At 27.6% G+C, this 15621-nt stretch overlaps 2 protein-coding genes across 2 annotated transcripts in view; one reads left to right on the top strand and one right to left on the bottom strand.

Annotated features, from left to right (window-relative positions):
• The window catches only part of LOC135950295 (carbohydrate sulfotransferase 4), a 109882-nt gene extending 106180 nt beyond the window's left edge, over nt 1-3702 (top strand). Inside the window, exons 2-4 of the mRNA XM_065499841.1 lie at nt 1187-1366; nt 1473-1674; nt 3091-3702. Of these exons, the coding sequence (XP_065355913.1) occupies nt 1187-1366; nt 1473-1674; nt 3091-3213 (505 nt within the window). The 3' untranslated portion in view covers nt 3214-3702. The remainder of the gene's footprint in view (nt 1-1186; nt 1367-1472; nt 1675-3090) is intronic.
• Nucleotides 3703-10891: 7189 nt separating this feature from the next.
• On the bottom strand, nt 10892-13961 carry LOC135951908 (zinc finger protein weckle). Its single transcript, XM_065501655.1, has 4 exons — nt 13627-13961; nt 12479-13564; nt 11643-11995; nt 10892-11575 (listed from the first exon to the last, which is right to left on the bottom strand). The coding sequence occupies exons 1-4, from the start codon at nt 13816-13818 to the stop codon at nt 10951-10953; spliced, it is 2256 nt and encodes a 751-aa protein (XP_065357727.1). The 5' UTR covers nt 13819-13961; the 3' UTR covers nt 10892-10950.
• Nucleotides 13962-15621: the final 1660 nt, after the last annotated feature.

Here is a 15621-nt window from a genome sequence, read left to right as displayed (position 1 = left end):
AGAAGGCTCTTAAACAGAGCATCTTTTTCTATAGAAAAAGGCTCTTACACAGAGCATCATTTTCTATAGAAAAAGGCTCTTACACAGAGCATCATTTTCTATAGAAAAATGCTCTTTTACAGAGCAACTTTTTCTATAGAAAAATTCTCTTTTACAGAGCAACTTTTTCTATAGAAAAATTCTCTTTTACAGAGCAACTTTTTCTATAGAAAAATGCTCTTTTACAGAGTAACTTTTTCTATAGAAAAATGCTCTTTTACAGAGTCACTTTTTCTATAGAAAAATGCTCTTTTACAGAGTAACTTTTTCTATAGAAAATGGCTCTTAGACAGAGCAACTTTTTCTATAGAAAATGGCTCTTAGACAGAGCAACTTTTTCTATAGAAAACGGCTCTTAGACAGAGCAACTTTTTTTAGTAGAAAACGGCTCTTAGACAGAGCAACTTTTTCTATAGAAAACGGCTCTTAGACAGAGCAACTTTTTCTATAGAAAACGGCTCTTAGACAAAGCTACTTTTTCTATAGAAAACGGCTCTTAGACAGAGCAACTTTTTCTATAGAAAACGGCTCTTAGACAGAGCAACTTTTTCTATAGAAAACGGCTCTTAGACAGAGCAACTTTTTCTATAGAAAACGGCTCTTAGACAGAGCAACTTTTTCTATAGAAAACGGCTCTTAGACAGAGCAACTTTTTCTATAGAAGAAGGCTCTTATACAGAGCAACTTTTTCTATAGAAGAAGGCTCTTATACAGAGCAACTTTTTCTATAGAAAAAGGCTCTTATACAGAGCAACTTTTTCTATAGAAAAAGGCTCTTATACAGAGCAACTTTTTCTATAGAAAAAGGCTCTTATACAGAGCAACTTTTTCTATAGAAAAAGGCTCTTATACAGAGCAACTTTTTCTATAGGAAAAGGCTCTTATACAGAGCAACTTTTTCTATAAAAAAGCCTCTTACACAGAGCAACTTTTTCTAAAGAAGAATTCTCTTACGCCGAGCAACTTTTTCTATAGAAAAATGCTCTTTCGCAAAGCAACTTTTGCTATTGAAAAAACAACTCTAATTTAACATACAAGTAATTAAAAATAGCTACGCTTTATATAGAGAATGTTTAATTTTACTTTTTTTTGTCTTCTTCTAAAATATATTTTAAATAATTTCCTTTATTTTCTCTCTGAATTCCAGCTTAAATGTTCACATCATCTTATTGGTACGTGATCCTCGCGGTACCATGCAATCACGTCGCCATCGTACCTGGTGTGGCGGTAATCCAGACTGTGAAGATCCTCAAATGTTATGTGAGGACCTAGAGGCAGATTATAAAACCGCTGACATATTATTAAAGAAATATCCCGCGAGATTTAGGTAAATATTTTTCATAATCATACAGCCATATAAAATCATTAAGAAGCAATTAGGTTTTATTATGAAAATGTTATAATTATTTATTTTTTCCCTTCATTTTCTTTAGAACTTTAAGATACGAAGACTTATCCTTGGATCCCTATGATATGGCCCAAGAGGTATTACAATTTTATGGTTTACCCTTCGATCCATTGGTCGAAGAATTTTTAGATACTCATACCAAAGTTAATATTGGTGGTGTTAGTTCAACATATCGTGATTCCAAATCAGCACCGTTTCATTGGAAACAGGATTTAAAACCAGAAGATGTAAGTGGAATAAAGAAAAGCAAAATAAATTTCTAAAAGCAAAACTAGCATATAGTCCATACCATAGACAAGACCATAGTCCAGACTATAGTCCAGACTATAGTTCAATCTATAGTCCAGACTATAGTCCAGACTATAGTTCAGACTATAGTCCAGACTATAGTCCAGACTATAGTCCAGACTATAGTCCAGACTATAGTCCAGACTATAGTCCAGACTATAGTCCAGACTATAGTTAAGACTATAGTTCAGACTATAGTTAAGACTATAGTTCAGACTATAGTCCACACTATAGTTTTGACTATAGTCCAATATATAGTTCAGACTATAGTCCAGACTATAGTTCAGACTATAGTCCAGACTATAGTTCAGACTATAGTCCAGACTATAGTTAAGACTATAGTTCAGACTATAGTTAAGACTATAGTTCAGACTATAGTTAAGACTATAGTTAAGACTATAGTTAAGACTATAGTTCAGACTAAAAAGTCTCTTATTTTGAGACACTTTTTCCATAGAAAAAGTCTCTTATTTTGAGACACTTTTTCCATAGAAAAAGTCTCTTATTTTGAGACACTTTTTCCATAGAAAAAGTCTCTTATTTTGAGACACTTTTTCCATAGAAAAAGTCTCTTATTTTGAGACACTTTTTCCATAGAAAAAGTCTCTTATTTTGAGACACTTTTTCCATAGAAAAAGTCTCTTATTTTGAGACACTTTTTCCATAGAAAAAGTCTCTTATTTTGAGACACTTTTTCCATAGAAAAAGTCTCTTATTTTGAGACACTTTTTCCATAGAAAAAGTCTCTTATTTTGAGACACTTTTTCCATAGAAAAAGTCTCTTATTTTGAGACACTTTTTCCATAGAAAAAGTCTCTTATTTTGAGACACTTTTTCCATAGAAAAAGTCTCTTATTTTGAGACACTTTTTCCATAGAAAAAGTCTCTTATTTTGAGACACTTTTTCCATAGAAAAAGTCTCTTATTTTGAGACACTTTTTCTATAGAAAAAGTCTCTTATTTTGAGACACTTTTTCTATAGAAAAAGTCTCTTATTTTGAGACACTTTTTCTATAGAAAAAGTCTCTTATTTTGAGACACTTTTTCTATAGAAAAAGTTTCTTATTTTGAGACACTTTTTCTATACGTCCCGGCTATATACGTCCCGGCTATATATAGTCCCGACTATATATAGTCCCGACTATAGTCCCGACTATAGTTCAGACTATAGTCCCGACTATAGTTCAGACTATAGTTCAGACTATAGTCCCGACTATAGTTCAGCCTATAGTCCTGACTTTAGTTCAGCCTTTAGTCCTGACTATAATTCAAACTATAGTCCAAACTATGTAAATTTTTTTTTATTTTCAATAAGATTAATCGTTAATTGTTTTCGTTTTTCTCTTTCTTTACAGATTAAATACATACAACAACATTGCACAAAAGCTATGGAATTATGGGGCTATCGTAAAATCGATAATTTTACTGATTACGCCCGTAATTTCGATCCTATTGTTATGCCGCCTCCATTTACGTGAGACTCTTATGAAAAAACCCAGCAGCCAAAACTGCAGCAGTAGCACCAGCAGCAACAGCAGCCACAGCCGCTAAAGCATCATCAATAACAGCAACAATAACATTATCAACAACTCTAGAGTATCACTCCTAATCATTTTAAAATCGTTTATATTTTATTAGATCTATAAGTTTTTTAATAAAAAGAAAAGAAAAAAAAAACACATTTTAATCCTATTATTGCTCTAGTTAAACATTTTTAAGTAATTTTTTGCTAAAAGAAAAAAGAAACACATTTTTTTAAGTTGTGATATAGTAAGTTTTAAAATTAAATGAAAAAAAAAGAAAAATAAGAAATTATTTTTAAACAAAAAGAAAATCTCCCTTAAGGCATCTCATGTTATTATATAGATACACTTAAAAACACACAGTGAATTTAGTTAAAACAAATTTTTTAACACAAATTAATAAACATTAGAAAGAAAAGAAAACGTAAATTCAAAGCTAAAATAAAAAAATAAATTAGATAATGCTCCAAGTATTTTATAGCATTTTTTTTTTGGTAAAGCAAAAAATAAAAATTTAAAAAAAAAATATTTTTTATGTAATAAAAAATATGTACGTACATATACATAAATTTAAGATTTGTTAAAATATTATATATATAAAATGTGCAATGATATAATGATATTATAATTAAAACCAGCATAAAATCGTAATAATTAAATTAACAATTAAATTTAGTTTTTAAGTTTAATACCTTTTTTAATTTTAAGCTTATACATACATACACACTTTAGATTAAATAATAATTAGGTAATATAGAAAATAAATTATTGCAATGAAAAGGACTTTTATTAAACTAGACTGTGTTAGGCAGTAGATAATAATAATGTTGATTTCATTCATTTGCTTAACAGTTGTTTAAATAAAAGTCTTTGTAATTGTTTAGTTTTACTTTTAGGTATAAAGTTATCAAACGAATTTGTTTTGTGTTTAGTTTATGTTTTTTCTTTTTTTAATATTATTAATAAATTTACAAGATTAAAAAAATTATTTATATGTATCTTTTTTTTTATATATGATTTTTGTAAGATTTTGAAATAGTTTCGAATAAGCTTAAGGTTTCTTTAGGATTTATCTAGAAAACTAGTGCTGACTTAATAAAAATTACAGTATTCGAATTCGGGTAACTAAATTTATTAATTAACTTTATATTGGAAAATATTTTTCGTTTTTTTAAAGAGACAAAAATTAAAGTTCAACTTTAAAATTTTCAGTTTTTAACTGCAACAAATTAGACCCGAAGAATCATGTACCATTTTTGAAATGGCCACCACTGATATTATCATAATTATGTAACAAAATTAAAAACAAAAAATTTATTTAAATTTTTTTTTTTTGAAATCAGAAAATATGATATTATCGAAATAATATAACAGAATTGAATTACCAAGTCTATATTAAAAAAATATCTTTATATTACTCCAACAATGGTCGACATTTTTAACTTAATTTACTTCATATCTCCTACATCAAATCAGAGGTATTTTTGAATTAAGCTCTTTTAATTATCAAAACTGAGTTTGAAAAAAAAAATATTTCTATTTTCGAATTATTTTTTGGCCTGTATCTAGTAAACTAGCGAGGACTCGAGTAAAATATGAATATTTTTAAAGTCGAAACATTCGATATATTCAAAATAATCTAAAATAATTCCATTATCAGTTCGGTATTGAAATTATTTTAACGTGACATACATATTTAAAAGAGCGAAATGCATGATTTCAAACTTTATTTACAGCAAAGAACACTCAGAGAACCCAGAGACATTTTTGAAATAAACTCTTCTGATATTATTAAGTTCTTGTTATCAAATGAATGAAACATCAACACCATATTCCAAAAAGAAAGTTATAAAAAAAAAGTTTTTTCTAATTGTTTTGGTTGATTCATATCTAGCAAAATCAACAGTTTTGCAATCAGAACATTTAATATTACTGAAGTATTCTAAAATAATTCAATTATTAATTCTATATACAAAAATATATTTAGATTAAATAAATATAATGAATTTTATGATTTCAAACTTTTTTGCATAATATAACACACAACAAAGCAGACTCGAAAAATTCCAGACATTTTTAAAATTGGCTCTTCTGAAATTATCGAGTTCATGTTACGAAATCATCCCAAAAAATTCATCCAAAAAAATTTTTTTTTTTATTTTTTTAAATCAGAACATACCATATTATCAGGCCTGTCACACATTTCGTTCGGAATGGTTTCAATTCCGTAGTTTTTATTCCGATCGATTTCTTTTTAGGTTCTTCAGATTCTGTGTAATTTCCATTCCAATTTGACATTTCCAATTTTAATTTGACAGCCTTTTTTAATATTAAAACAAAAGTGAAGTTTTTGGTACAGAAATTGATTAAAATGTTTAGAAAAACAAATAAATACAAAGAAATATTCCGAAAGAAATTTTCGTTTTACTTTTTGTGATGAAACAAATTACGAAATTAATTCCAATTTTGATCGGAATGGAATTCTGTGACAGGCCTGTATAAAAAACATCTGAACAAAAATCCATTATCAATTCTGTATTTAGATTATATTTACATAAAACTAAACTTAGGATTTTAAACTTGATTTACTTCATTCATATCTCATACATCAAAGCCGACTCGAAAACTCCAAAGATATTTTTTAAATCAGGCTCCAAATATGTTGTTATTTTGGTTCATAGCTGATAAACTAGAGTTGACTCGAACAAAATAAAAACATTTTAGAAATTAAAACTTTCGATATTATAGAAATCATTAGAAATAATGTAATTATCAATTCTGTATTAAAAAAAATTATATTAAAATCGAATGGAAAAAATATTAAAATTAGTTTTTATCTATTTTCTTTTTGTTTCTCAATTCTGTATTAAAAAATATATTGCTGACTCGAATGAAATTAAAACATTTCTAGAATCAGAACATTCGATTTTATCAAAATTATCTAAAAGAATTCAAATAAAAAGTTCGAAATTTATGATAATCACACTTATAGTGGTTTGGCGTAAACGTCTTACGCCTACGACAGTTTAGTAATATATCAATCTAGTACGAAACTGTCGTAGGCGTAAGATATTTACGCCAACCACGATAAGGATGAATATCTTATTTATAATAATATCTAGAGCAGCTCTACAAAAATTGTCAAGTTCATTTAATTAAATTAAACCATCAACTAAATTTTCCAAAATTTCTGTATAAATATAAACTTGATTTTTTTTGGAATTTTATTTGGTCATATCTTTTAAATTAGAATTGACTCGAAAAAACTAATAACATTTTCGAACTCAGAACATCTCATGTTATCGAATTTTTTCAAAAACATTTTAATTATTAATAATGTATTCAAAAATGTCTGTAATTTTATCGAAAATATATAAAATTTACATCATATCTCATAAACTGGAAGATACTCGAAATATCTAAAGACATTTTTGAAATCATCTAACTAAACTTAATCAGCAGCTAAATTTTTATACATTTCTGTATAAATTAAAACATGATATATTTTCGAAATGTTTGTTAATTCATACCTTTTAAACCAGAATTGACTCGAAAAAATTCAATTGAAGTCACAACATCTGATGTTATGCAATTTATCTGAAAGTATGTCTTCAAAAATTAATTTTAACGAAAATATCTCATGACAGCAACTAAATTTGTACAAACTTCTATATTGGGTTTGAACAACAATTGACTGGAACAAAATAATAACTTTTTTGAAATCATAACATACACCATTTCCAATTGTATATTTTAGAAGTTTCTAAATGTATTTCAGAAATTTCCAATTATATTTCAGACGTTTCCATTTAAATTTCAGAATTTTCTATTTGTATTTTAGAATTTTTAATTTATACTTAATAGTTTCCTAATTGTATTTCAGAATTTTCCATTAGTGCTGCTATAAAATTTTTTTTAAATACATTAGGAAAATTCTGAGATATAAGGAAAAAAGCAGAACAATCTAGATTTTTGTCCTTTTTTTTGTTTATATCTTGATTACTAAGTTATTAATAGAGACAACCTAATAATAGATATTTCAAAGACCTTTACAACGGCGTACACAAGTCTGTAGTAAAAATGAAAAAAAAAAATGTTTCCCATAAAATTAATATAGACAATCTAATAATAGAAATTTCAAAGTCCTTTGCAACGGCGACATAAGGCCGTGGTAAGTCGGCCCTACATGGGTCAATATCGGGAAATATTTTTTTTAACCCGAATTTTTTTTTTCACAAAAAAAAATTTTTGTCATAAAATTTTTTTCACTAATAAATTTAAAAAAAAAATTCCCGTAAAATTTTTTGGCCAAAAATTTGTTTCACTAATAAAATTAAAATTTTTTTTTTAAAAATGAAAAAAAAAATGTTTTCCATAAAATTAATATAGACAATCTAATAATAGAAATTTCAAAGTCCTTTGCAACGTCGTACATAAGGCCGTAGTAAGTCGGACCTATAATGGGTCAAAATCGGGAAAAATATTTTTTAACACGAATTTTTTTTCACAAAAAAAAAGTTTTTTGTAATAAATTTAAAACAAAAATTCCCATAAAATTTTTTTTTTTTGAAAAATGTTTCCCATAAAATTTGTTTAAATGTTGTTCACCCAAAAATATTTAAAATTTTTATTTTAAAGTATAACTTAGTGGAGGATATATAAGGTTCGGCTCTCTTACTGGTTTTTTAGCTTATTATTTCTAAAATCAAATCATTTACCAAGGCAACTTGTAAATTAACTTAAAAAGAAGATACAATTTCTTTACATCCTTTAAATTAAAGCTGACTCGAAATAAATGATAACATTTTTAAAATCAATATAAATTATAAAATTAATCTAAAAATATAATCTTGAAAAAGTTTATAACATAGAGAAATACACATAGAACGGAAACTAGAAAAAAAAAAACTCAAATCACACATACTTGTGTTGTTTTTGTTTACACATAATTTTCTGTACTAATACATTCACATCACTTAGGTTTTTACAACTGAGTTAGGTCTTTGACAGGAGACTTTCCATTCTAAGTAAATTTCACTATGGTTTTTAATTTAAAGTTTTTGAATATCCTGTACATCATATTCCAAAGGAAACACTTTAAAATTACAAATACTTAAATGTTTACTATTGATTAAGAAAACGGAGTATTTTCATTACTTATTATTACTTATTTCAAAATTTTATTTATGATTTTCTTTATTATTTCTATAATCTAGTTATTTAATTAATAAAAAAAACTTGCAAATTAACTTAAAAAGTATGAAGATATTTGCAAACTAACAAAGAAAGGCTTTTAAAATATTGTTCCCAATTTTATCTAAATAATAATAAAAAAACAAAACATAAAATTACAAAAAGAAACGTTAAAAGAAAATAGTAATTAACAGAGGTTACAACATTTAAAATACTGTGTATGTAATGTTAAATAATTATTTAGGTTTATTATATTATTATTCATACATTATAATGTATGAATAATAATATAATAAACCTAAGCTGCTTAAAATGAGACAATTTTTATAGTAATAATAAATAAACAAGAAAAATTCTAACAATTTAACTTCAAAATAATAAAAGGAAAAGCAATGACATCAAATGAAATTTACAAATAAAGCATATAATGAAATAAAAATATATATCTAAACTGTGTTTTATATGGAGTTTTTAAGGGGAGATATATCAGGGGCCGTATACCGCATTCCATATCGAATAAGACGGATAGTCATTATCTTATTTGAGATTATGGCAGTGAATATCGAGCAAGAAATTTTGTATATTTAATTATAATTTAAAATTATTTATTGATAAGAAAGCTCATTCGATCACGAATGCAGCATTTCTATAACTGTATAATTAATTACTGACTAGAAACATTTTTAATTAAAATTGTTTATAAATGATTTAAAGCGTTTTTTAATTATATTTAGTTACTATCTAATCAGAATTTGAAAGATGATCTCAGTTTTAGTTAAAATATAATTCTAGCTGCATTTAAAACATTTGTTCCTTAACTATTTATTATAATTTAAATTTTAAATTCATTTGTAAACAATGTCTACTGACAAGAAAACTTCAATTTATTATAAGCAAATACTGGCTTGTTGGTTCAATTCTAGTTTTATTTTTGTTGTAATGAACTTTCCTACATTTATTTAGGTTAAATTTGTTCAAGTGTTTTAGCTCAATTTTGTTCATTTATTTTCTAATAAACTTTATTTATTTGGGCTAAATTTGTACAAATGTTTTAGCTCATTTAGCTACTTGTGTAACTATTTGCTTCATTAATGTTTTCTAATTGTAAAACACCTCTTCAAACAATAACACATTTTTATTTGTTTTTATGATAAACAAACTATCAAAAACTTTTTACTTAAAGCAATAACAGCCTGATCAAATATTAACATGATCGATAAGAAAGTAATGTTTATTGAGTAATAGATGACAATTTTTAAAAATGTGTTTTTTTCTCAGTTGTTTATTGATGAAAGAACGTTAACAATAGCTCACACAAAGTTTAACATTTTGCCCAGAATGACAAAATTTTCCTATACAAAATGTGTGTCTCAGAAACAGAAATTTTCTATAGAATATGTGTTACTCAGAAATTGAGAAATTTTCTATAGAAAATGTGTAACTCAGAAACTGAGAAATTTTCTATAGAAAATGTGTAACTCAGAAACTGAGAAATTTTCTATAGAAAATGTGTAACTCAGAAACTGAGAAATTTTCTATAGAAAATGTGTCAAAGAAACTGAGAAATTTTCTATAGAAAATCTATCAAAGAAACTGAGAAATTTTGTATAGAAAATCTATCAAAGAAACTGAGAAATTTTGTATAGATAATGTGTGTCTCAGAAAATGAGAAATTTTCTATAGAAAATGTGTGTCTCAGAAACTGAGAAATTTTCCATAGAAAATGAGCCTCAGAAACTGAGAAATTTTCCTTAGAAAATGAGTCTCAGAAACTAAGAATTTTTCCATAAAAATGTGTCACAGAAACTAAGAATTTTTCTATAAAAATGTGTCGCAGAAACTAAGAATTTTTCCATAAAAATGTGTCACAGAAACTGAGAAATTTTCCTTAGAAAATGAGTCTCAGAAACTAAGAATTTTTCCATAAAAATGTGTCACAGAAACTAAGAATTTTTCTATAAAAATGTGTCGCAGAAACTAAGAATTTTTCCATAAAAATGTGTCACAGAAACTGAGAAATTTTCTATAGAAAATGTTGCACAGAAACTGAGAAATTTTCTATAGAAAATGCATCACAGAAACTGAGAAATTTTCTATAGAAAATGCATCACAGAAACTGAGAAATTTTCTATAGAAAATGCATCACAGAAACTGAGAAATTTTCTATAGAAAATGCATCACAGAAACTGAGAAATTTTCTATAGAAAATGCATCACAGAAACTGAGAAATTTTCTATAGAAAATGCATCACAGAAACTGAGAAATTTTCTATAGAAAATGCATCACAGAAACTGAGAAATTTTCTATGAAAATGCATCACAGAAATTAAGAAATTTTTTAGAAAATCTATCAAAGAAACTGAGAAATTTTCTATAGAAAATGTGTCTCATAAACTGAGAAATTTTCTTTAAACTTAAACATTCAAATAAAATCCCAAATATTTAAAAAAAATTATGTTTTTTTTTTTATTTAAACATAAATAATAAGTACAACAAAAATTTACATAAAATTACCAGGTGGTAAAGTTGTTCTTATTGGTCCATAAAATGTTGCCTGTATTGATGAGGCATTCGAATGATCGTCGTGTGTTAAAGGCGTCATTGAACTATGATGGCTGTCCGGACTGTGAAGCAAATCATTGCTAGGATGTGAAGGCTTCATAGAGTGATTCATAATATCGTTGTGGCTGTGTTGATAAAATGGATTGTGTTGTGGTGTACTAACATTACTGGGAGATGGTTGCGGTGATATTTGTGTGAGTGGTCGTTTGATTTGTAGTTCTGCTTGATTTTGTTTCATTAAATGTTGATAAATATTATCAAAATTTGGTATGGGTGTTGTTGACAAATCATTTTCAAGATTCTTGGCATCTGGGAGGCAGGAAGTGGAAGTTGTGGTATTACCGGCCAGCGGTATATATTGTAAATCTAAGGGTGTGGAGGAAGGTGAGGCTAAAGCCAATTTCTCAGTATCATGTTGCGGGACTGCTGGATTTTTCAGTTTTTGTGGAGGCTTTTGTGGCTGTTTTGTGTCATTGGTTGCTAAGTTTTTGGGTTTTTTACCAAAAGCAAAGCAACCACTAAATTTCGTTACCACTGGTGTTAGATTATCGGCTGCTTTAGTGCTGCAAATTACAAATTCATGCGAAAAAAAATATTAAATATTTTGGAAAATTCATAATAAAAACTTACACTGCTTTTAGAGTTTCCAGTTTTGGAATATTTTTCGTATGTGTCTTATTGCCCGAAGCCTCTAATATCGCTAACTCCTCTGGATGCATTTTTTTCATATGACTACGACAATTCGAACCATTGGCAAATGTACGATCACAAAAATCACAGGAGTACGGCTTAAGACCCGTATGCAATAGCAAATGATTTTTCAAAGCTTTGGCCCGTTTGAAGGCTTTGCCACAGTAGTCACACTTGTGCTGCATTTCATCAGAATGCACTAGGAAATGGCGATTCAATGTGGCTCTAGAATTCAGCTGCAGTCCACAAATATTACAAACGTGTTTGTTGGGACTATGGATATCCAAGTGAGTCTGAAAATACAGATATGTTTAGTTATCTAAGCGAATAGTCTTGTCTATAATCTGTACAACAGAATTGTCTGTAGTCTAAATTATAGTATTGTCTATAGTCTGGACTATAGCCTTGTCCATAGTCTGGACTGTAGTCTTGTCTATAGTCTGGACTGTAGTCTTGTCTATAGTCTGGACTGTAGTCTTGTCAATAGTCTGGACTGTAGTCTTGTCTATAGTCTGGACTGTAGTCTTGTCTATAGCCTGGACTGTAGTCTTGCCTATATTCTGAAATATTGTTTTGTCTATAGTGTGGACAGTAGTATTGTCTGGACTCTAATTCTGCTATAGTCTGGACAGTAGACTTGTCTATAGACTGAACTATATTCCGGTCTATAGTCTGATCTATAGTATTGTCTACATTCTGGACTATCAACAATTTTCCATAGAAAATATCTATGAGTTTTTTTTTTGTACAATAATATGAAATAAAAAATAAATTACCTTTAATCTAGTTTTATTTTTAAATTTCTTTTTGCATACTTCACATTCGTACGGCGCTATATCGGTGTGTATCAACATGTGCTGTCTCAAATTCGAATTGGTCCTCAAGCACAGACCACATTCTTCACAAATAAATGGTTTCTCGTTCTTATGCTTATATCTAACATGCGTATCCAACTGGGCATTCGATGTATAACGATTATCACATTCGGGACATTTTATAGTTTTCCTAGACTCCAGTGGCATATGAATTCGTACATGTCTCTCCAGATTAAAAAGACTGAGTAAAACTTTATCACATGCAGGACATGGCCAGTGTTTATTACTATGACTGTGATCATGTTGCAGTTGCATATGTTCACGATATAGTATGTATTTGGTGAAATTTTCACCACACTCTTTACAAGTAGCCTCCATTTTAAAGTCCTTAATGCTAGAGTTTTTCTTTTTCTTGCAATCTATGCTGGAAAATTGTTTTAATTTTTTTCTTTTCTTTTTCTTTTTACTTCTGTCTAGTTGGGGTTTTTGTTCTTCAGCTTCGCTTTTAATAGCACAAGATTCTATTTCTTTTTCTTCTATATCTTCTGCCGAAGATGAATTTTCCATAAATGTCGGTTCTTTATCATGTTGAAATGGATCTTCATCATCTTCCGGACATGAATCATTGACATTGTCTTCAAATACCATTTCCTCCTTTTCCTGGTCGGTATCTTCTTCCATGTATTTATCATAATCCATTGCCATGAGTTTCTCTCCATTTTCCTGTTTAATTTGTACTTTAAATTGTCCCTCACTGGCAGATGGCTGGCTATTATCTTTAATTGTCAATTCATGGGAGTTTTTATCCATATAATTTGTATCATTTAAGGAATATTTTGAAAACCAATGATCTCTTTCTGTTTCAGTAACATCAAATTTCAAACGTATTGTATTCAAATCCAAACAATTTGTGTTGACTTGGTGTTCGGCCAAGTGTAAATACATAAGTTGCACGCGTTCCACACGTTCATTAAAGTTTATCATGGAAGACACCAACGACAAACAATCTGTACATAACATTTTGGGCATAGAATCCTCCAAGGAAGTCTAAAACATAAATAACTTGTTTATTAAAGTACCAAAATGTGTGTAGTTTATTTTCATTTTACCTGTACCCAAAAATATTTCGCCAAAGCTTCCTGTATACTTAATTTCTTATTCACATTTTCTAAATGTTCTTCATTTTGATATAGAAAGTTTATGTTATTCTGTCTATCCTCCTTGGCACACAAACGACACCAGTTGATCCATTGGTTGGGTGAGGAATCCTCTACAGCGGAATTAGTAAATGTTGATTGCATTTTGCTGGTTATTTTAACAAGTTTATCAAAGAATTTTATTTATTACTAGTATTGAATTTTAGTTATTTACATTTTCTACATATTTATTTTGTAGTTTTTGTTAAAATTTACTTATTTTCTTTATAAAAACTTCGTTTTTTTAATAATTATTGCAAATTTTTTTTCAGGAAAACAATTTATTTGCTGTCAGTAGTATTTATTGACATTTCAATGAATGAGCGAGAGAAAGAGAGTATTTTGTTGTGTAGTACGAAAGTTGCCAGAGTGAGGATTAGGAAAACTTCAAAATGTTTGCATACACTCAAAACAAAATGCTGATACTATTAAAAATATAGATAAACATCTCGATAAACATCTTTTGAATATAAAATAGTTTGCGCAGGCTAACTTGGTTCCAAACTTAGGTCCCATTTTTAAAAAATCGTTTAATAATTAATAGTCTACGATAGCCTACATTAAACTCATCTGAAATCCGTTTTAGAAAAATAAGTCAAATCTTTTATAGGTGTTTATGAAACATTTAAGATTGATTGTTGATGTACTCATCAAGCATATACAATAGAGTGCTCCAAGATAACATGGCCGAAAACAAATATCAAACTACAGACCGGCTTTTCTCTTGTATTGTTCTATAGATGACAGAAATATGTTCTAAAAAATATCAGGAACACGTTAACTGATGCTGCAACGGCTGTGAAGTTGGAAATGTAGGTATTTACAATGGGAAAAATTTAAATTTTAAAGTTTATGCAAAAATGTTGGCCTTACGTAAATCTTTTTGCATTTGAATGTAAAAGAATAATAATGTAAACATAATTATGGTTCTAATGAGATATTAAAGCCTTAAATTGATTACAAAAATTAAATTTATTACAAATCCCTATGCCATAACTGTCTCAGACTACCTTAATAAGAAATGTATTGGAAAATAACATATTTTGAGAAATATTTTAGTAAAAGTATATTCTTAGTTTAGATATACTCGCATTTACATTTGCAATTTTTAAGAACTTATCTTTAAGATTTGCATACAATTTTGAATATACCCCGAATGTTTTATAAAAATCGGATTAGCTCTTAAATTGTGAAGGTTAAAAGTAAATTTTTCGATGTTAGGGTTTTCTATGTTGGATCAATTTGTATGAAACTTGAGCAAAAAATATACAGTGTTTGACCATAATAGGTCAAAATACCAAAAAAAATTCTTAAACAATTTTTTATTCTTTACTATTTCATCAATATTTGTCCTACATTGTCTTTTTGATAACAAATAATAAATTAAATGAAAATATAGACTTTTATCTATTTATATTAACAAAAAAAGAAGATAATATTAATTAAATTAATATAATATTAATATGATAAAAATTAATAATTGAAATGAAAAATATATTATCAAAAAAAAAAAGAAGATAATAACAATTAAATTAATATAATATTAATTAAATGTCTCTTTGATAACAATTAATGAATGAAATTAAAATATGGCTAGCCTGGAACTAAAGTAGTCTAAGATACAAAATAAATAGTTTGAGATAATAAACGAAACGCAAGAAAGTGAAAAAAGCAATAATTTCTAAAGTGGTAGTTTAACGATACCCATATTTTGTTGACGTAATAACAAATAGATAACTTTTTCTTGTACTGATTTATCGTAGTTTGGTTGGAAAATTCTCATAGATGGATTTAGCCAATTACTTAGACCACTTTAGTTCCAGGCTAGCCATAAATATTTTTTTTTTATATTAACAAAAAAATAAGATAATATTAATTAAATTTAGAAAACAAACTAAAAAATATTGA

This window comes from Calliphora vicina, chromosome 2 (assembly GCF_958450345.1).
Source record: "Calliphora vicina chromosome 2, idCalVici1.1, whole genome shotgun sequence".
Lineage (NCBI taxonomy): Eukaryota > Metazoa > Arthropoda > Insecta > Diptera > Calliphoridae > Calliphora > Calliphora vicina.
Note: the sequence above shows the minus strand (reverse complement) of the source record. Positions and strands in the feature narration are given on the sequence as shown.